Below are 23899 nucleotides of genomic sequence, written 5' to 3'. Positions count from 1 at the left end.
TTTCTAGCCACACGTGAGTGAAAAGTGGTCAAAACTAGTTGTTTTGGGTCCAAGGGCAAGTCATTGGGCTACCATTCACCCTATTTACCTCAATTGAAGTCAAATCAAGTCAAATATTGCCTTTTCATGCTAAATTATTCATAAAAGCAAGTAAATCAACCACTCTTGTGGGTGAAATTTTAATGCAAAGAATTATTTTATTTGTAAAAAGTGACTTGGTCTCCAACATGTGGACGACAACACAAATAATAATATTTTGGGGGAGAGTCAAACTAGTTGTTATCTAGTCATTACAAAGAAAGTTATAAAAAGGCTAGATCTTCCTCCCATTTTTGTTATTGTTGAACTGCAAGATCAAATGGCATAATATAACTTCTCATTGCAAATTTTGTGTACATTGTGAGTTGATTCTTTCTATTCCATTTTTTCTTAGCTTCTATTGTAGTTGTTCTTAATAAGATAGAGACGGGTAAATCTAAATGACCCAACGGTTCGAGGGTTGATCCATTGAGGCATTACATAGTCATGTGGAGGGGGCAACCAAGGCACTAGTTTCCGTTGTAACCTTGTTGGAGGTTGGAGTTATTGGACCTGACAGTTGCACAAACAAATCCCTATAGAGGATATCTTCAACTAGATGAAGATATCAACCAACCCCATAGTCAACCCAAAGATTGGAGAAACTTCGCTAGAAGTCAACCCTAGTTGGATCTGGAAACTTGTGGAGCTATTTTAAACAAAGGGGGGGGCAATGAATCTTCTTGACTCCAAGCCCATCACTTGTCCAAAGTGCAAGGCTAACTTAAGAGTCATTGGAATTCAAAACCTGGCAATTGGATGATAATGTTTGGCCAAGGTAACCATATCTCAGCAACCATCTTATTTCAAAATATCAAAATATTTTAATTTCATGTCGTATAAAATAAAAATTAAAAATATATATATATATATATATATTTTCTAAGTTTTATCTCCAGATAGCTAGTTATCCCTTGGGGTTTTGAGCCACAATTTATATTTGATCCAAGGGAAATATATACAATATTTTTAGGCTTTAAACACACATTTCATGAGGTATATCTAGTCTATTCTGCAGATCTGTGTTAACTTATAGGAATATACACTACAGATCAAAGTACAAGGGCCATTTCCAAGTAAGTATATATCACCCAAACCCCTGTATTATTCCAGATTTGTGTCTGAAGTTTATATCATTGTTATATAGCTATTTAGAGCCTATTCCAACCATTAGAAGCTTAAATTATTAGCTGAAATAAATTTCTGAGTTTTCACCTAATGGGAATTTAATCCCAAGACCCACGCAACAAGTTTCCAACTGGTTGGAATTTGGAAACACGGATTTGTTGCAGATCTGAAGCTTAGTAAGGGTCAAGTTGATCTATCATCGTTGTAATAACTTCCCCCACCCCTTGATCATCAATTTTGTGTACGTACACTTTTGGGTGGCCCTGGAAAGGTATTTATAATATATATTGTTGTTTGTGTTTCTTCAAAGTTGTAGTTACAGGATAGCAAGCAGAATAGCACAGGACAGTTCCTTATTGAAGGCACAATTCAAAGATATCATCTATATTTGGTAAGAATATTAATTGTTTACTCTTTTGAGCTATTTACAAATTTAATATCATGAGTTTAGAGTAAATTTCATTGCTGGTTTACACTATTTTCTGCATAAAGATCATTTCCAGATTAGCTTAATAAGAAAGAAATAACCCCTCTTCATCCTAGACTGCATTTTAAAGCACTAGTCTATCAATCTCTTAGGTAAAGCAATTTGTACTGGAAATCCTCCCATAGCCATTTACGTAGTAGTTGGGCTTAAGGAGAGGGGACTCGTGAAAAGGCAATAGTGAGCACTTTCCTGTATGTGCCATCCTACCATCTTGTATGGACATTGACAAGACTGCTATTTTGGGTGGTAACATGTCCTTTCACCTTTGTGTTTGGTATTGTGATAACAAGGGGCTCTCTTTATATAGAGATAGAGATAGAAGATCTTACAATAAAATAATATTATTCGTGCAAAAACACTAACTAACAAATACAATGAAATATTGATGTCTACAACAACTATTTTGAATAGTTGACTAGGCAGGCCAAATTCTTGATGAGAGCTTTAGATTCACTTTAAGTAGGTCAACCCATGCCAAAGATAGAAAATATAATGCCTGAGTTGCACTTACGCGAGAATGTGTGTCAAAGTAGACTTTGCTAGTCTTCTCGTGGAAATCTAGTTAGAAGCAGAAAGTACAACATAGAACCAAAAATAGATTATAAACAGGTGGCTTTCAAATGAAGATCTCATTTTGCCTATGGACATTTGGCAGCTTCATGCCCAAAGAGCCAGATTAAAAGTGGAAAAAAACCAAAGAAATCTTTTGAGGGCAAAGCAAAGAGAAAAAGGATAATAGACCTACACAGTAGAAAGGCATTGGGAAACACCACTCCCTATTAGAGAAAAACGTATAATGAAAGAGGGTTTGGAAAAAGAAAAAACATTTGACAAGGACCCTCATGAGGCTGTGTTGATCAATGAAACCATAGAACAAGAACCACTAGTTCCCTACCTATACCTTTCTTTTATTTCCATACATATTAACGATTCCCTCTTTATTGCATCCCTACAGATGCATTATCCTATGGTTCGTGGTTTACTTGCAAAATGAATTGCATGCACATTTTTAGAGTACTTTACTAGACAAATTGTGAAAAGCAAGATTCAGCAAACATGTCATGAGGATACATAAAACTCTACTCTTTCAACCGCTTTTGCAAGATTAAATGATTGAACTCTTTTGGTGTACAATTGTTTTACTCAATTTGTGAAAGTCAACATCCAGTGGATGTTGCAAGCCTACCTGAACTCTACTTTTTTGCAACCCTTTTTTCTATTGACATTGGAGAAAAACAAAACAATTACACTCAGTACATGCAAATTGTATGAGCATAGAGGAATAAACAAAGGTATCAAACATTAGAATACGTAGTGGCACCAATTTCATGCATTTCTTGGTGTATAATCTCCACAACACTTGCATATAGGCAAATCCTAAGATCTGCAATCCAATATTTGCGTTGTTTTATTAAAAAATGCATCAATGAATTCAACTTACCAGTAAATTGACGTTTTCTGATGTCCTTCCATCTTCAAGGTATGGGTGCTGCCAAGCTAGCATCGTTATAAACATAAGCTGCCGAAATGCAGCATCCTGTGAAATGCAGCACTCAGTAACTTTGCTACAACAAAGAATCGTTTATCTAACATTTCTCATATTAACTAATTAATCATTCTGTCCATCATCTACATAACATTTTCTCCAAGCTTAAGCATGGGCATGGAAGATTAATATGCAGGAATCACATACTAAATTTATTTCACTTGTCATAAACAACATAAAAATATCCATACAAAGATGACAATTACCATGGAATTAAGATCCATTTAATTTAACTGAACCATGAAAAAGGAAAAATTTTAAAATCCTGATTCGATAAACAAAAGTATTATATAGGCAGCAATATCGTGCTTGAACTAAAACTAAAACAAGACAAAACCTTTGAACTGAGCTCTTACAATTCTATCCTTTATCAAAATCACAGTGGTAAAGGAAAATATATTGCTCTTTAAACTTGCTTGATTCTGGGTGAAAATGTGGTTTCAACTTTGACCTTGTTTCATGGCTATCCTTGCTCTTTATGTGGTTGGTTCGTGTGAAAATTTCATCTATCACAACAACTGGGAATTATTTTTCTAATTGTTAATTTATTTAACAATTTATCTGCTATTTTCTATGGCAAATATCAAATAATTCACATTGTGATTTTCACAAATAAACTGCAAAAAAAAATAGCGCTGGAAACTGAGAAAATCTAGCACACACACATAAAAATATGACAATTATTTTTGGACAATTATCCCTGGAAAAACTCAACTTGGGAAAACGGTGCAGCAGTTGAGGGTTTTATTATTATGCAGCAGTGAAATTTGAGTACAATCTATGGATGTCCAACTGGCAATCCAAACAACAAGTATCTGACAAAAATTGTCAGAGAGAAGAAATTCTCTCACTCCATAAGCAATCCCGGCACTAGCTCCTCCTGGAAAACTAGCCGTCCAAACCACAACGTAGAGCCTCTATGCAGTCTTTGCGCTGCATCTCACACGTGTGGCTTAGATCAGCCTCCAAGCAAGCCGCCTTGCCTGTTTCTGTTACTGGAAGTGACTCTCCGACCCTCTAGAAGAGTTTCCCAGCCTCTGGAAGCTGAATCGACTTCCTCCCCAGCTAAATCGAACTTCTTTGCTTCAGCTACTACGCAGTCCTTGCGCTAATTCTGCATGGATCACTTATGTGACTTGTTGTTGCCTCTCTGTATCTAGAAAACTTCCTCCAGATGACTGTCCCTGCCCCTCATTGTCTTTGTTTCGATCTTTGGCTCTTCGGCAACTATTGTTGCTCTATGGAAATCGATATGCCAAGGAAATCGAACTACTCAAGTGTTTTCTCCAAGTGCCCATTGACTTCTTCTTATAATCTTCTATTGGAGCACTAATGGCCAAGATTGAAACTTAATCAAGGGCCAAGATCATATCGGAGTCGATCCATGTGAGTTTTTAGAAAATTCTCACCTTTACTTAATTAATTTTGATTAATTAACCAGTTTTCCTAAGTTTAGACTTAAAAAACATTAAAAAATAGGTTAATAATTTAATTAAGTTATCTCTAGGTGGAATTTCCAAAAACGATTTCTGGGTTATGGAGATCTCATGTATTCTAACCCCTCCACCAAATTTCGTGATAAGAACACATCCGATGCTACAAAAACTCACACTCCCTCTTAGCGAGGATTGTGTTCTAGACTTCTAGTATTGCACACCCTACCACAACACCCTGTCTCTGTACCATCTCCTATCACACTGTTGATGTCTGGCTACTGCTGCCCACCAACCACTGCGCAACTCTAATGTTGCATCTGTGTTGTTGGTGACACTGCCATACTATTGCCAATCTTGCATCTACACTGTAACTCCCTCTCATCTGTTGTTGCAACTGAAACCACTACAACTAAGAAGCATCTGAAATATTGAATCAACTGTGTTCGGTATGATGCATCTGTCTCTCGAGTTTTGATTGCTACTAGCCTTTGTATTGTCACTAAATAATTTGCATTGTTGATGACTCTGCACTGTGCCACTTTGCACTGTTGCCAACCCTGCACTGCGCTCCCCAGCACCTGACTGCTACTAGTCTGCGACTGTCATCCTGGAATCTGACTGCATCTCTGACACTGATCCATCCTACTAGTAAATACTATGCGCCCCCATAGTCAGGTGATGATCCATGAGGTGTGTTATCGCTCAAACTAGCAAGGGGGCCTAAAAGCGACTCTTAAAGGAACAACTACTAGATCAAAGGAAACAATGGAGACTTAGCCCACTGTCACCTCAGCTAAGCCTCCCTACTATTCATGAACTTCCACCGATGGGAGGAGACCTGGTATATATAAAGTCACTTATGAAGGATGAATCAACGAATGGATGTGAAGTGACCTTAATGATCCTTTTCCTAGAAGGAGGTTAAGAGTGGAGCTTGCTTGCTCTTCAAGCAAGGTACAAAGCTTTCTAAGATAAGGAGGTGAGGATTTAAGGGCTAAGTTAGAGGAATATGCATTGTAAAGGAGTTTCCCAATCCCTAAAATCCTTATTGAACTTGACTTCCCAAGTGGTTCTTGAAGAATTAACTTTTCAAAGGTATGGGACCACACGGGACCAAGTGGACCCAGCCTAGGTTAAGGAGAGAGAATCTAGCAACCAATGATGATCTTAACCCAGACAAGGAAGGGGAAGGATCAAAACAAGAATTTCCACTTAAAGGTGTCAAATTGATCCTATGAGGTACTAGCCTAGGGAACACCAAGGCAAAGTTTGATCTCAGAGCCTAGGGCCTGGGATATTTCACAATCCCAAAGTCGAAATTTCTTCAAATTTGGAGGAGACCTTGAGGACACACCAACATAGTAGAGGCTAGGAGATAGAACTTTTTCAATGGCTACTTTGTCAGGAAAGTGATGCCCTAGGTGGCCCAACGTGGCTAGACCTATAATGAAGAGGGAAAGGTGAAGAAAAATGGTTCTTTGAGTGACCACCTATTAGTATACCAGTGCATAATCCCCTGGGGAGAATGGAGTCTAGGAGAATGATGAGAAAGGACTTTGTTTTGCAGTCAAGGAGGCCTCAAGGACTACTTCGCTTGGCCTTTAAGGGAAGAAGAAGTGATCTTAAAGCTTTATACTTCACATTGCAAAAAGATATGGCGTATCAAGATAAATTCAATGGTAGTATTATCCCTAGGAGATTTCATTCATCATACATGGCCCATACATTGAGAGATGCTATATAGAAACAATAATTACACATTCGCAATTATGCAATGCAACAATTAGCCCTAGTATAGAAAAAATCCCATTCCAATGCATATGACAAAGTAAAACAAGAATAGCATTAAATGTGTGTACTTACATGTAAGAGAACATATCCAACCATAGGCAGCACATTTCCCACTAAGGGTTGGGACATGCAATGATTTCTTCTCATAATATGAAGAGAAACATGTGCTCAGGAACCGGGTGATGGCCATAATGAATGAGGTAGAGCTCATGCTAGGCTTTTGCTCACATGCTAATGTGTATGTTCCGATCATATTTTGCATTTTTATCTTCTTTGTTTTTTTTGTTTGTGGCTATCATATGCCTTTTGTTGTTCTTTTAGCTGCATCAACCTCCCAAGGACAAGTTTCGGGACCTACCCAGGTATGAGGGTATATGTTGCCAAATCCCAGAGAACCAATGGTTAGTTGAACCCAAAGAAGGGATGTGGAATATAGGGCTTGTAATGTAAGATGGAAAGTGATAGCTATGGAACAGGGAGAGATGCAACTAGGAACCCTCAACCACTAGCACTTTGCATCGTTGAAATCTTCAACAGTGAAATCAATTTAGTACACAGAAATTTGATCCCAAAACTCGATTATTTTATTAGTCCATCAATAAAAGAATCATGGGGCTCCCATCCCAGGGATCATGTCCCTCGATCACTAGTACAACTAGTATACACAGTATACAACACTACGAATCGCAATCTACAACATCAAATGTGCAATCTTCCCAATGAGAAATAGACAAGAACAAACACATAGCATACTTGTTGAAGTAACCCAACTAGATCAGCCCTTTCTACACTTGTCCTCCTTGACACTTGGCAAGTCCTTTTGCCTCCTTAGTTCAGCTATTCACAATTGTATTTGTTGCTCTAGAATACATAGTATACTCAGCTCTAGCAAATCTTCTTCTCACAGTGATCTTACACACAAAAACATTGCATAATCAGCGCCAACATTACATCAGCAACTCATAGTGAGTTTCATCCTGCAACCCACAACATAATAGACTTTAAGCACATTATTCACAACTTCGTTTGTGAACAGCCTCCATGAATAATGCTCAGAACCTCCTTGATGTCCTTCTTCTCTCAGATCTAGGACTTGGATTACTTCCACAGTCCTAGCAAACCTCAGATCTTTCGTTAACAATTATCCACATTGAACAGAGAGCTCTTATCTGCAACATTCATCACTTATGGCTTCTCATTCAAAATCGATAAGGGTCTTAGCCTTCTACAGGGACATCTAATCTAATCTGAAGCTACTTAGTCTTCATTTCCCGTCCTTATCTGCACGCTATCTAGAGAATTCTCGGCCCCTTTCTCAGCCACCTTGAGGTCTCGGCCTAACTGTAGCAAAGAGGCTAGGGTTGTGTTCTTCTAAAAGAAAGCACAGAACAAAACTTTGTTAGGGTTTCGACCCTTCCTCCTTGACAAATTGGATCCTTTAATACCCTTGCCCATCATTCCTTTGAACTTGGCTTGCTTCAAACATTCTCAGAAGTTATTTGGCCCTCTTCTCATACTTTTGTTCACTCGATCAGGTATCTTGAGACCCTCGACCTCCTACCTTCAGACCTCGACCTCCTATTCCCGCCTGATTCCTTGACACAAATCATGACCAAGCAATCTTAAGAGGCCCTTGACTTCTTTCTCCTTCCCTCAGCCCTCAAATCTAGGGCTTGATTCATCTTTGCGGCTTCTTCACTTGGTTGTAGTTGAACGTGACCTCCTTAGAGCATAACTTGGCACCTTTCCAGCCCTACTCAACCTTCTTATAGGAGTATCTCGGCCTTATGGGCAGAACATGGCCCTCTTAGGACATGCTTAGCACAAGAGAGCTACATCTCTCTTGCAAACGATGTTTTATGAACCTCACCTTAAGCTCCTTATATAATTTTCATTAGATCACTTAGAAAACCTTCTAGATCTAGGACTTTAGCTTCTTTGACCCTTAGAATAATTATTATTTCTCTGTTGGTCCTAAACCCACACCTTGGGTCCGAAACCCCACTTTTGGGTAAATCACCCAACAAACAACTTATTGATTGGTTGTCCTCTCTCGGAAATATCTTCTGAGATACCCAAAATCTAACGAAGTGCTTCCAACCCCTACGGGGAGGTAACCTGTCCAAGATCAACCCTTTGATTCATAGGTGTTAGTGATAGTAATGGCAATGGAGTGGAAAGACTTCAAGGCTAGATGTCATGGCCACGGGACCAATTGATGAAGGTCCACACCCTGAGAGTATAGATGTATGGAGGGGGAAATCATGGGGGCATGAGTTCCTTTCCTCAGCCTACTTTTTCCACCCCTCTGGTGCGCCTTTGACTTCTTTTTGATAATGTTTTGACATGGAGCGTAGCTCAAGTGTCCAAGCCTGCATTTATTTAACCTTTAAGGATGAGTCAATTTCTCACTCACCAGCGTTGGAACTTGGTACATGCAATGGTTCCTTATGATGTAATGGAGCATCTAGTGTTCAAGAACCGAGTGATGACTAATGAGGGGGGTAGAGCTCATGCTAGGCTTTTTCCCACACAGTAATTATGTCATAGCCATCTTTTTCATTTTAACTTTTCTTTTTCTTTTGTTGTGGCCAAATTATGCTTTTATCTTTCTTTTAGTTGCATCAATCTCCAAGGCAAAGTTTTCCTGCCCTAATTCAAGGATGTGGATGTGTGGGTGTCAAATCCTAATGAACCAATGACAGCAAATCCAAAGGATGAATGTGAGATGAAGAGGATGGTAAGTATCAAATGGTTATGGACATGTTACTTCAATCCAAGTTTTCCACGCAGTGCCCCTCCTATAACACTAAGGCCTTAAGCGAGGTTCTATTGGACTAGGGCTAAAGACTAACCCTCCTAGGAAAGTGAGAGAACAAGCTTACATTCAAGATCAATCAATCATTCAGATCACCGCTTTATCCGCGTTAGAATGCCCAAAACATAAAGCACTTGATTGCAAAAATGGCTAGAGTACCTACTGAGTGGTAGCCACCTTCATTCAAGAGGAATGTCGGATGGTGAGAGGTGTATGACTGGTGCAAATAGCAAATAAATGTGGCATATCATCATAACTGAGCAATGTATAAGGTTGTCGGTTGGCTGGTTGGTTGTCCAAGATAGGAGAAAATTTTCTCCTATGGGGTTACCCACCTTTTGGTGGGTAGCAGGTCTATAGTAGAAGAGAAACCAAAGCAAGAAGCTCCATCCATGAAGAAGTAAGCAAGCATGGTGAGTCTAATTTTCTCTTTGTCTATCATGGTTTGCATCAACTTCCCTATCTGCAACACTTGTTACAGACATGCATTTTGAACACCATGTAAATGTGTAACTCCTACCCCTATAAATGTGTATGTTAAGTCGTCCTCGGGGTGCGTCTCAAATGGAAATCGTTGTGATATGAAGTACTGTATAAACTAAGAGATCCAAGGTTCAAATCCCCTGAAGTAACCTAGTATACAGAGAGGAGGACAAGTCGTAGGCACTGTTACCCACCACTTGTGGGTAGTATGTATAAGAGAAAAAATTCTCTGAGATGGTCCTCAGCCGGTAGGCATCATCCCCTTACAGCCATCAGATAGCTCTATGTGCCATTATCTATGCCACCTGAGCCAACCATGTGGTCCCTCGCCCACTTGTTATGATTGTATGTTTGAAGGTGGGCCCCCCGACCCCGAAGGTATGGCTTTCATTGGTGTAATTGATTAATTTTCCTTGCTTGTCATCGACACTTTTGGGCATGGGTTGCTGGGGGGATTCAGCAAAAAGAGTGGGTTAGGTCTGTATTCTTGTCTCCATTCCCCGATTTCGTGGTTACCTTTGTATCATAGTCCCGTGGGATCTCCTTTACTGGCCATTAGCTTTAGGGCTGGCACGACCTGGGAAATCCCGACTTTGGTTGAGTGGTCCCGCTTCCTGACACCACATACATCACCCCCTTCCACTCATTTTAGCCCTATTCATCTCTTTTCCCATTCGAGACCAGATGTGTCCACTGGGACCACAAAGGGCTAGCCTCCCCCTCCCCTTGTCCACACCTTGGGTCGGGCCTAGAACGATGCCCCAGAGGTTGATGCAGCTAAAAAGAAAAGAAAAAGCATAATTTGGCCACTCTCAACAGGAAACATACCAAAAAATACAAAAGATGGTCAGGACATACAAATTTAGCATGTGGCAAAAGCCAAACATGAGCTCTACCCCTTATCCATGGCCATCACCCTGGTTCCTATGGGCCCTAGATGAGCCCCCTCCATCATTAAAGAACCCATGATTGTCCCAATCCCTGGTGGGCGATGAACCGCCCCACCTTAAGGGGGCATCTACTGCTATATACTACACATCATGCTCTTATCCCTTGGAGCCCCAAGCAATTATGAAGAAAAATCAATCAAAGGCAAAAGACATATGAAGAAAGGTGGAAAAGAAAATGTCGGGGTAACCCATGTACCATGATTTGCTCCCTCCTACACTCATATACCCAAGTGTGGGGTTCCCTTATCATAACTACCCTTGTACCATTACATGTCGTCTGGATGATTCCCCTAATCCCCACTTTGTTCCATTACTATATCATTTGTCATCTGCCACTTGAGGGATGTACCATGGACATGTTCCTCCCCTTTAAAGGTTGAAACCACCTAATAGGGTCCTTGATTAGACCCCTATTGAGCTTGGAGACACTTGCACATGCCAAAGCCCACTATGGAAGGGCATGCCACCATGAAGTGCCCCATTGATTCCATGACTTGTAAGCTCTTTTATTTTGATTCCATGATTTGTAAGCTCTTTTACTTGAATATTTTGATGGTTTGTCGTATTAGAGGGCAAGGGGGTGCATTGGATGTTATGCAAGATTGCAAGTGGGTCTCCATTTGGGGCTTGGTCTCCCTATACGGGGTCCTAGCCCTTTAGAGGGCCATATTGGCACTTGTATGGCACTTGTAGGGTGAGCATTGAGAGCCATGGAACTCCACCATAGCAGAGAGTACTTCATGGATCCCTAGCACCACTCATTGATTGCTCGTGTTCCACCTTTTGGATGAGGATGATGCACTTGGTTCACCATGCCCAGTCGGCTCCACACATGCACCATACACTTGACAGATGTTCTAGGGTCCAGAGGATGTCTCCTGCTGTAGAGGGAGGGCTTATGTCATCATCCTAGCCCTTATAGATGGTCTACAGGCATTTTCGATCCACTTGGAGACCCATGAGGATGTCCTTGTGCCCCCACACCCACTTGGGAGCACCACAAGTTCTTGCTTGGAAAACAAGGGGCCAACCCCTTGTCCACTATGTTTGGAGTTCAATTCTATATCATGGTACCCCTTGCACTTCATTAGGCCTTCTCAAAGGCCCAATGACTCACTATATTGATCATTATGCCCTCTTGAGAGGCTTCTTCTTAGGTTATTGAGTTATTTTGGTGGGCTTGTCACCAAAAGTATTGTTATTATGCACATTATTTTATTTTAGGGGCATTATTAGTCTAAATTAATCCATTTGAATCCCTTAGAGGATTGTTTAAATAGAAGAAAAGCATTTTGTCTCATTCACCATCACTTGGATAGGGCTATTTGCTCTTGTGAGATTTTTGCTATCCCTTTTGGAGGAGTTTGGATGTTATGAATGAATTTTGATGTTTGGATATCTTTCTCTTATCTTGGAGCTTCATTATTGGCATAATATGATGATTAGATATACTCTTTTGCACATATAAGTAGTCTTTTGTAGAAATTCCTTGTAGATTCAAACTGCTAATTGTAATTTACTAAAACAATAGACTTGAATCAACTCTAGTCATCAACGAAAACAATTAAACGATTGCGAAATCACGAAGCATACAAGAGAAAGAATTCAATCAACACATTACACAATGATTTCCTGGGGAAAGCCACCACTAAAAACCCTTGCTATCTGAATATTGCATTAGTCAGAAAATATGAGAAGATTACAAATGCTTTGCTCAAGCCCGAGCAACCTCTGCACTATCTTTGTCTATCTCGCTGCTTCCTAAATAGGCCTAGGCCAATACTTAACCAAATTTTGGCTTTCCCAAGTCCCTATTTCTTTGCATTGTTTCCTTGAAAATTAGCCCCTATTGATTAAGGAAATTCCTCAATTGGAATTGCGCAATCCTCATAGGCCTTCCTCTGACTGCATGCACCACCTGTACAATTCAGATGATTATACAACTGATAGTATACTATCCCTGAACTCCAATCTCAACTGAGTAACTCTCATATCTGACATGCATGAGTTATTTATGAGTGAATCATCAGTTAACTGGTTGAACACATGAAGTAGCACCCCACTGTCTGACCTCCTACTAGTTCCTCCATCAGTTGGAACTAATTTAACTGACTTTAACTCAGTTAAATTGAATTAATTAATTACAACTCAAAATAAACTCAACCAAGGCTCCTACAATGTAGAAGACACTCTACATGACTCAATTTAGACCCTCAACTCGAATTAACTGAGCCAACTAAGTCAATTTAACTTAGTTAACTCGTACAAGTTGTCTTGTGATGTGAAATTACAATTTTATTCCTAATTTAATTCAAGGACAATCAAAATAGGATTTTCTTGTTGCATTTTCAACGTTCCCTCTCAACAAGAACGGGATTATCATATACCCCAATCCTGCCTTTATGAAATTCGAATTTGCCTCTTCACTGTGCCTTAGTAAAGATGTCTGCATCTTGTTCCTCTGTAGGAATGTACTCCAACAACATGATTCTCCTCTGCACACAATCTCGTAGATGGTGATATTAGATGTCGATATGCTTGGACCGATCATGAAAAACTAGATTCTCAGAGAATTTGATACAACTTTGATTGTCACAGTAAATCACTGTAGGATCCATTTGCTGACCAAATAACCCAACAAGGATCTTCCTCATCCAGATAGCCTCACAAGTTGCTTGACTAGCAGCCATGTACTTTGCTTCTGCCGAACTAAGTGCAACTGATCTCTACTTCCTGTTGTACCAAGAAACTGTTGCTGACCCAATACTAAAGATTCCCCCTGATGTGCTCTTCCTGTCGGATGGACTCCCTGCCTAATCTGCATCTGTGAAGCCTTAAAGCTTCACTCCCTCTTTTTGTCTATACCAAAGACCAAACTGAGAGGTGCTTCTGAGGTATCTCGACACATGTTTAGCTGCCTTCCAATAAAGTTTGGTTGGCTTAACCATTGCTTGACTAATCTAGTTAACTATAAAACATATGTCTGGTCGTGCGTTCACCAAATACATAAGTAAACCCACAAGTTGCATGTAAATAGTAGCCTCTGCTACTTCACCTACAGTAGCATCTTTCTTTCTCCAATTCCCAACTAGAGGAGTCTCCATGGGTTTGCTGCTCTCCATGTGGAACTTCTTCAGTATCTCGTTGGCATACTTGCACTAAGATACAAACAGTTCCTCATCTCTTTGCCATACTTCCATACCAAGGAACTAATGCATGAGCCCCAAGTCCTTCATTTCGAATTCTCTTGCAAGATATTACAAGCTTCTCATCACCTGTTAGAATTAAATCATCAACATATAATACTATAATCAACAATTTACCTTCAACCACAATATGGTAAAGGTTTGCCAACCTGCTGAAATAGCTATCAATCCTAGTGTACCAAGCACAAGGTGCTTGTTTCAATCCATACAACACTCGCTTGAGTCTGCACCCATGAGAATCTCTATTAAAGGTCTCAAATGCTACCGGCTACTCAATGTACACCTCTTCCTCAATCACTCAGTTGAGAAATTGTCTTCACATCCATCTGGTGTATCTTCCATCCCATCTGCGCTAAAAGTGCTAGAATAGATCTGATTGAAGAGTAACTTGTTACTAGAGCAAAGGTCTCCTCGTAATCAATTTCCTCCACTTGAGAGAATCATCTAGCCACAAATCTGGCCTTGTGTTTCTCCACACTCCCATCTGTTGCTTGCTTTACCTTGTAAAGCCATCTGGAACTCACCACTAACAAGTCTGTTGGTCCTGAGACGACTTCCCAAACACTGTTTCTAATAATGGAGTCATACTCCTCAATCATGGCATCAAAACATACTAGTTTCTGCACTGCTTCCTCGAATGAAGATGACTCAATCTCTACACTCACACTCAACAAAGCCATGTAGCCAGTGTACCGATATGGTGACCTCCTCTGCCTTCGTTGTGATGTGGGTGCTCCCACATTCTTTCTAGCATCATGCATCAATTTGTCAGACTCTCTGGTGCGCTTCCTTCCATCTTTGGAAGTCTCTGCATGAGTGGGTGCTTCCACTCTCTGCTCCTCTGCATGTGGCTGCTCCACATCATCCTTAGGTTCTTCCTTTGGAGCTAAAAGCTCCTCAACCGCATGTAACTGAAGCTCCCTCTCAAGCGAACATTTGATGGCCTTCTCTTCATCGAACTTCACATCTCTACGAACCACTGTCATCCTGTGAGATGGCAAGTACACTCGATAGTTGTGAGGTGTATCAGTGTACCCCACAAATATGTCCAACTCAACAGTTGGTTCTAGCTTTTTCCTTGCATCCTTGGTAACATGATAGTAAATTGATGAACCAAAGATCCTGAAGTGTGTCGCATCTAGTTTCTTACCTGAAAAAGCTTCTTCTAGTATACTCATCCACAGAATTTGATGAGGACTCTTGTTCTGCACATATATAGTTGTGTTGCATGCTTCAGCCCGCAAGTGCAACGGTAGGCCCTGATCATGAAACATCGCATGTGCAGCTCCCACAATACTTTTGTTCTTCATTTCAGCCACCACATTCTGTTGTGGGTTATGGGGTGCTATTAACTCCCGTCGAATGCCTTCTAATGCACAGAAGTTCTGGAATTCATTCGACACATTCTCTATTAATCTAGGTTGTCATTGATGTCAATATGGCAGTGTTTGTGATGGAAAATTCTTGTGACGTGTGGTTTCCCATTAATGCCCATTGATCATAATACCGCTCATGGAGGATCCAAGGATTGAATACAAACATAATAGAAACAGTGGAACCGAGGAGGAAAGATATCGGAAGCCATCAGAAGAGAAAGAGAAAGAGTAAAGAGGAGAAGCCATGAAGCCAAAGAATAAGAGGAAGAGTTCATCAGAAGCCATCAAGGAAGCAGGTTATCGCATATGCCCAAGGGTAAGTGTTATCGGAAGAACGAAGAGCAACAGCGATATCAGAGGAGTAAAGAAGAAAACATTGGAGGATCCATATTGGAAGTATCGCATGTAATATATGCCAAGAAGAACCGATAGGAACATTACGTCGGAGGAGTAAAGCTATCGGAAGAGGAGCCATAAAGGAGTTAACAGTGTTATCGGAGGAATTATATCAGCGGCTTTATTATCTGTTACCACTCGAATTCCCCGATTGTGATTTGAGTTGTGGACCCGACTGCTCCAATAGAACACGCCCTAATGTAATATTGCATCCACCACGTCGGAAGTCATATCACCAGTCTTAAAGGAATGTCACACTAAAACTGCGATTGCGATAATACATGCAGACCCAAACAGGTTATAGTAACAGCCCTAATATAACATCGCATCCGCCATATCGCAAATCATAAGGGTTTTCACTGTCAGACCGCCGATAGCGATAAGACTTGTGAACCCGACCGCCGATTATGATAAGTATTGTGAACCCGACCGCTGATTGCAATAATATTGTGGACCTGATGGATTCATTAAAAACAATTCATTGAATATCGCATCCTCTCCATCGAAAGACAAGGCATGTGCACACTTGTAAAACCTCCAATTTTTATGAAGTTGCAATTGCAGGATTAAAGGAATGACTTCGATTCTCATGAAATTGCGATTGCAGGATTAAAGGTGATGACGTGGCATGTGGGGACCTCCATGTGGGTATAGCAGCTCTTATATGGTTTCCGTGAATAATCAAGTCTATGGATAAAAGACTCTTTGATATATATTTTTAATATACAAGTCGGCCTCCCTCCAACAAACGTGTCCTTTGGGTATTGGTGAAAATCGTATAAAAACGAGTTAAAATGCTTCACTTCTAAGCATCTATCTCGGGCATAAAAATAGAGCATAAAGAAGTTCACAACTCGTGAACTTGAAGAGACTAAGGAAGCCGAAGATTGAGAAGTCGAAAGGTCCAGAAGCCAAAGGTCTAGCAGACGCTGAAGGTACAAAAGAAGCCGAAAATTGAGTGAGAAAGAAGGAAGTCGAAGGTCTAGCAAGACAGAAGGAAGCCGAAGGTCCAGCAGGACAGAAGGAAGCCGAAGGACAAAGCAATTCTGTTGGTTGGGTTAATCTTTGAAAGGCTCAGATCTGTGATAAATTAATCTATGAAAGAAGTATAGAACGAAATTTGAAGAACAGTTCTGTGAAAGGAAACAAAGTTTCATCTGTCATCGTTTGAAGGGAGCAGTAGACAGCCCCAGCATTGAAGTGTTTGTGAGTTTGTTTCTTGGAAGTAAGATATCGTGACAATAAGAAGCAATCACTCCCGAAACAGTTACTGCAACAATAAGAATAGAGGGTTGAAAAACATAGAATTGTTTTTTTGTGCAGACATTGAGGCTTAGCACAACTTATCAAAGATATCTTGTCGAAAAGCATCAGCAGATCTTGGAGACATTATTGGAGATCATGATGGCTATTTGAAATCATCATGAGGTAACTTTGTAGACTCTGTGTTGGCAATATGAAGAGTTGTGAAGCCTCCTTCATATGAAGACAGGTTGTCATTGATGATGTAGCATGGAGACTATAGTGAAGCTGTAGATTGACATAATTCAGTGAAGAAGATTTTGGGAGCAGAGAATTACTATCAAACATATCTAAACAAAATATAGCAGTGGGTTGGTGCCCGGAAGGTTGGAGCCTCGAACAAACAAAGTTGGTGCCTTGACAAAAAAAGGTTGGAGCCCTTGGGGTTGGTGCCTCAGAATTGGAAGGATTGGTGTCCTTGGAGTTGATGCTCCTAAATCCAAGGTTGGTGCCTTGACAAGATAGGGTCAGAGCCCTTGGGGTTGGTGCCTCAGAATTGGAAGGATCAGTGTCCTTGGAGTTGATGCTCCTAAATCCAAGGTTGGTGCCTTAACAAGACAGGGTTGGTGCCCTAGAGGTTGGAGCCTCACAAAAAGTCCAATTTGGTGCTTGGCAATAGGTTAGAGCCCTATATATATTGTACCTGATTTATTGTAAAGATTATATTAATAAAAGCATTTATTCCTATTGTTCATTTTGTGTTCTAAATATAAATGATTTCACTGGTAAAAATAACAATTGAAAAGGAATACTGATCCACGCCCCCCTCTCAGTATTTCCAACAATTGGTATCAGAGCCAGTACCTTCACTCAAAGCCTAACAGCTTGAAGGTTGATCATTAGAACACAAATGGCGAAGCCAAGGAAGAAAGTCTCCAATCCTCCTAAAGATGTGTCTCCCTCAACCACCGAAATCGAAGTCAATCAATTTGTGAAGGCTCCATTGTTCAATGGAAACTTTGATATATGGGAGGCAAGAATGAGGAATTTCTTAAAGACTCAAGGCATTGAAGTTTGGAAATCAGTGATTGTTGATAGCATGATGGATGGAGAATCCAAGGAACATAATACAAGAGCAATGAAAGCAATCTTGAATGGGCTACCTGATTCTATAAAGAACAATTTAGGAAAATGTTCGTCAGCAAAGGGTATATGGGACAAACTTCATGACCTTCACTCAAAAGGAGCATTGACCATGACAATAGTCAAGAAGATGATGGAAACAAAGAAGGAAATCCAGAACCCATCATAGAAGCTGAAAATGAGAATGATGACATCAAGGCTAAAGAAGACCTAGAAGATGAAGAGAATGAAAAAGATTTTGAAGAAGATCTCCTCACTAAACTTATGGCTGCCATGGAAGAGATTATCAATTTGAAAAAGGAAAACAAGGAACTTAATAAGAAAGCACTAGCTGGTGACCAAGACCAAACAAGGAAGAAAGTTGACCTTGTCAAGCTTAAAGTACAAGAAAGGGATGAAGAGCTTGCCAAGCTTAAGAAGGAATTTCATCAAAGCAAAAGAAAGCATCATGAAGAAGTCATATCCATGACAAATCAATTGGATAAAGCAAGGAAATGGGAAGATAACTTGTCAAACCACCTTGAACAAAGGCACTAGAGCTTGAACAAACTTGAAGCAGAGATTGGTCAATACAAGGAAGAGGTCTCCTCCCTTAGATCACAACTACAAGAAGCAAGAAAGTTAGCACAAGGAGCTGAGAAGACAATGGAAACATTGGTAATCATAGGAGGACAGGTTGATGAAGCAGAAAAGGAGAGAAACACCATGATATACCAACTAAAAGCAAAGGATGAAGAGATCTTCAAACTAAAATCCGACATCAACCTTCTCAAGGTCGAAACATGTAAAGCTACAAGGATCAAGGAAGAAATGGAGAGCAGTCTAGCTAAGGAAAATGAAGAAATTTTCAAAATGAAATCAGATATCATCTCCCTTAAAATAGAATCAAATGAAGCAATACATATCAAGGAAGAAACTGAGAAACAACTTGCTAAGAAGAATAATGATTGTGAAAGATTGGAAGAAGAGATTGTCTCCCTCAGGAAAAAGGTTGAAGGGATGGACAAAATCTTGAAGAGCTCTCAAGCCTTGGATGACATGCTTAGCCATCAAAGATCTCCATTTGATAAATCAGGTCTTGGCTATGAAGGTGAATCCTCAAGCAAGGGTGACCATACTTCAAACAACAAGAACATGAGGAAGCCTGAAAGAATTGTTGATGCTCCCAGTTCCAGCAAAGGCAAGGAGAAGAGTCAAGGCAACAATGGAAGAAATCCTGCTCCAAGAAGACTTGCAGATGATGTCAAGAATACAAAAGGTGGTGAATATTATCAACAAATCCCAACGCAGAAAGGCTTCAGAAGTACATCAAGGAAACCTCCCAGGTACTGAAGTTTATTTCTTGGTTATTGTTATTCTTGTACAAACTTTGGACACATGGCAAAAGATTGTAGGGCTTATAATGATCCCCATCAATCTCCGAGAAGCAATTTCGCAAGAAGAATTCATGAATTCTTATTCATGAACAACATAGAATGCTTCAAGTGTCATAACATTGGTCATACGGCACGTAATTGTAACTTGATTTGGGCACCTTCTCAAGCTAGAACTATGCCAGATAAGAAAGTTACACAAGTATGGAGAAGGAAGAAAATACAATCCGAAAGTCCCTTGAACTCTCCAGCCAACAACACATGTTATTGACCTGATCTTCGACAATCTAAGCATTTGATGGGAAGACTTTGCCAAAAGAGATGATGCATATAGTTAGGGGGAGCCTGTGATTCTTGATCATTATTGCAGAAGCTATTCGTGAAAGGGTCCTTATGAAATCCTTGATGAGCTATATTAACAATCATTCTTTGATAAAGATCATTTCTCAAGAGCACTACATTGAAGAACATGATCTTGTAACCATTCTTTGGACTGTTGTTGAAGATGTTTTCCACTTAATCACTAAGGATAAATTGGAGCAACAAAGAAGACCATCCAATGCGAGAGAAATAGGAAAAATAACTATGTTGTTGGTACTACAGAAGTTGAATGTCTCGACTCAGGGATATGATGTGAGAACAGGTAAATCAAGGACAGTAATAGAGGCAACCTTCAAACAAACAAACACGTCTGGGAATGGAGCTTGAAGCAAGAGCAGTTGGAAGAATCTAGCATAATTGAAGCATTGCAAAAAGTTGTCAACCAGTAGAAAGAATTTAAAAGACAGTCATGGATTAAATATTAAAAAAAGGGGAGAATGTTGTGATGTTGAATATAGCTCAGCAACTTAAGGAGAAGCACAGAGATACAAAGGAATCCTGATTTGAAGAAATATAGCGAGAATGACAATTTTAGTGGCATTTTCTCTTGATTCGGACTGTGAAGGCCTCTTAATTCTGACTATGGATACAACAGAATACGGTGTAGAAGCATAAAAAAATTGGACCTGGACATTTAGTGTATGACTAGTTGGAGTCTGTTTTGAAGCATTGAAGTGGAGCATCTTTAAGCACTATTGAAGCCATGATGAAGAAGTTCTGAGACATGAAGAGGGGATAATGTGCTAGTTGATGATGAGGCAGCAATCCTTCTATCTTAAGTAAAAAGAAGAGCACCATGACAAGGGGAGTGACATACCCATAAAAATATTATATTCATAAAGAAGAGAAGCAGTGTGAAAGGGGGAGAAGTTCGACAAGGGGAGTCCTTGTGCACTCCTTTGCCATTGATGTCAAAGGGGGAGAGAAGAAGAATATTGCCATCAATGACAAAGGGGGAGATTGTTAATCTAGGTTGTCATTGATGTCAATATGGCAGTGTTTGTGATGGAAAATTCTTGTGACATGTGTGGTTTCCCATTGATGCCCATTGATCATAATACTGCTCATGGAGGATCCAAGGATTGAATACAGACATAATAGAAACAATGGAACCAAGGAGGAAAGATATTGGAAGCCATCAGAAGAGAAAGAGAAAGAGTAAAGAGGAGAAGTCATGAAGCCAAAGAATAAGAGGAAGAGTTCATCAAAAGCCATCAAGGAAGCAGGTTATCGCATATGCCCAAGGGTAAGTGTTATTGGAAGAACAAAGAGCAATAGCGATATCAGAGGAGTAAAGAAGAAAACATTGGAGGAGCCATATTGGAAGTATCGCATGTAATATATGCCCAAGAAGAACCGATAGGAACATTATGTCAGAGGAGTAGAGCTATCGAAAGAGGAGCCATAATGGAGGAGTTAACAGTGTTATCGAAAGAATTATATCGACAGCTTTATTATCTGTTACCACTTGAATTCCCCGATTGCGATTTGAGCTGCGGACCCGACTGCTCCAATAGAACATGCCCTAATGTAATATCGTGTCCACCTCGTCGGAAGTCATATCACCAGTCTTAAAGGAATGTCACACTAAAACTGCAATTGTGATAATACTTGCAGACCCGAACAGGTTATAGTAACAGCCCTAATATAACATCGCATCTACCATATCGCAAATCATAAGGGTTGTCACTGTCGGACCGCCGATTGCGATAAGACTTGTGAACCCCACCGCCGATTGCGATAAGTCTTGTGAACCCAATCGTCAATTGCGATAATATTGTGGACCCGATGGATTCATTAAAAATAGTTCATTGAATATCGCATCCTCTCCATCGAAAGACAGAGCATGTGCACACTTGTAAAACCTCTGATTTTCATGAAGTTGCGATTGCGGGATTAAAGGAATGACTTCGATTCTCATGAAATTGTGATTGCGGGATTAAAGGTGATGACGTGGCATGTGGGACCTCCATGTGGGTATAGAAACTCTTATATGGTTTCCGTGAATAATCAAGTCTATGGATAAAAGACTCTTCGATATATATTTTTAATATACAAGTCGGCCTCCCTCCAATAGACATGTCCTTTGAGTATTGGTGAAAATCGTATAAAAACGAGTTAAAATGCTTCACTTCTGAGCATCTATCTCGGGCATAAAAATAGATCATAAAGAAGTTCACAACTCGTGAACTTGAAGAGACCGAGGAAACCGAAGATCGAGAAGTCGAAAGTTCAAGAAGCCAAAGGTCTAGCAAACGATGAAGGTACAAAAGAAGCCGAAGATCGAGTGAGACAAAAGGAAGCCAAAGGTCCAGCAGGACAGAAGAAAGCCGAAGGTCCAGCAGGACAGAAGGAAGCCGAAGGTCCAACAAGATAGAAGGAAGCCGAAGGTCCAGCAGGACAAAAGAAAACCGAAGGACCAGTAGGATAGAAGGAAGCCGAAGGACGAAGCAATTCTATTGATTGAGTTAAACTTTGAAAGGCTCAGACCTGTGATAAATTAATCTATGGAACAAGTACATAATGCAATTTGAAGAACAGTTCTGTGAAAGGAAATAAAGTTTCATCTGTCATCGTTTGAAGGGAGCAGTAGACACAGCATTGAATTGTTTGTGAGTTTGTTTCTTGGAAGTAAGATATCACGACAATAAGAAGCAGCCACTCCCGAAACAGTTACCGCAACATTAAGAAGAGGGTTGAAAAACAGAGAATTGTTTTTTTGTGCAGACATTGAGGCCTAGCACAACTTATCAAAGATATCTTATTGAAAAGCATCAGCAGATCTTGGAGACATTATTGGAGATCATGATGGCTATTTGAAATCATCATGAGATAACTTTGCAGACTCTGTGTGGGCAATATGAAGAGTTGTGAAGACTCCTTCATACGAAGACAAGTTGTCATTGATGATGTAGCATGGAGACTACAGTGAAGCTGTAGATTGACAGAATTCAGTGAAGAAGATTTTGGGAGCAGAGAATTACTATCAAACATATCTAGACAAAATATAGCAGTGGGTTAGAGCCCAGAGGGTTGGTGCCCTAAAGGTTGGAGCCTCGAACAAACAAGGTCGGTGCCTTGACAAGATAGGGTTGGAGCCCTTGGGGTTGGAGCCCTTGGGGTTGGTGCCTTAGAATTGGAAGGATTGGTGTCCTTGGATTTGGTGCTCCTAAATCCAAGGTTGGTGCCTTGACAAGATAGGGTCAGAGTCCTTGGGGTTGGTGCCTCAAAATTGGAAGGATCGGTGTCCTTGGAGTTGGTGCTCCTAAATCCAAGATTGGTGCCTTGACAAGACAGGGTTGGTGCCCTAGAGGTTGGAGCCTCACAAAAAGTCCAAGTTAGTGCTTGGCAACAGGTTGGAGCCCTATATATATTGTACCTAATTTATTGTAAAGATTATATTAATAAAAGCATTTATTCCTATTGTTCATTTTGTGTTCTAAATATAAATGATTTAACTGGTAAAAATAACAATTGAAAAGGAATACTGATTCACCCCCCCCAGTATTTCCAACATTCTCCACCATTATCACTACTAAGAGCCTCAATATCACAAAATTTAGAGAACGTCTAATCTTTCTTCTGCATGAAGAAAATCCAGCACTTACGTGAGAAATCATCTACAAATATTACATAATACTTGTGCTTGTCTGTGGAGGTTGTCGAGAACAGTCCACACACATCTAAGTGAACTCTTTCAAGGGTCGTTTGTGCTCGACTGTCCTTATCATGAAAGGTGGCTTTGGTGTATTTCCCCAATGTACACCCTTTGCATGTATCTCTCTACTCTAGTGTACCCTTGGGAAGTCTTGTAGAAATTTGTTGCATGATCTTCAAAGCCCCGTGGTGCAAGCGACCCAATCTTCTATTTCACAACTCACCGATATCTCGGCTCTGCACCTTCTTTGCTTTTGTGCTCAAAGCAGCACAATCTCCTACATCGAATTTGTATAGGTTCTTCACCCGGACCCCAATCCGCGTCACTTGTCCTGAGGCTATGTGACGAAAGAAAGCCTTTCCTTTGGTAAATATCACATCGTAGCCACGGTCCTCCAACATAGCAAC

At 40.2% G+C, this 23899-nt stretch overlaps 1 protein-coding gene across 1 annotated transcript in view; it reads right to left on the bottom strand.

Annotated features, from left to right (window-relative positions):
- Nucleotides 1-23899, bottom strand: part of LOC149180318 (uncharacterized) — a 256522-nt gene that overhangs the window by 167799 nt on the left and 64824 nt on the right. Inside the window, exon 8 of the mRNA XM_089413843.1 lies at nt 3135-3230. Within this exon, the coding sequence (XP_089269969.1) occupies nt 3135-3230 (96 nt within the window). The remainder of the gene's footprint in view (nt 1-3134; nt 3231-23899) is intronic.

This window comes from Pinus tabuliformis, chromosome 3_2, assembly GCF_031772625.1.
Source record: "Pinus tabuliformis cultivar Carrire ecotype Pingquan chromosome 3_2, CPIR1, whole genome shotgun sequence".
NCBI lineage: Eukaryota > Viridiplantae > Streptophyta > Pinopsida > Pinales > Pinaceae > Pinus > Pinus tabuliformis.
The sequence above is the reverse complement of the archived record's forward strand: the minus strand, read 5'-3'. Positions and strand labels throughout refer to the sequence as shown.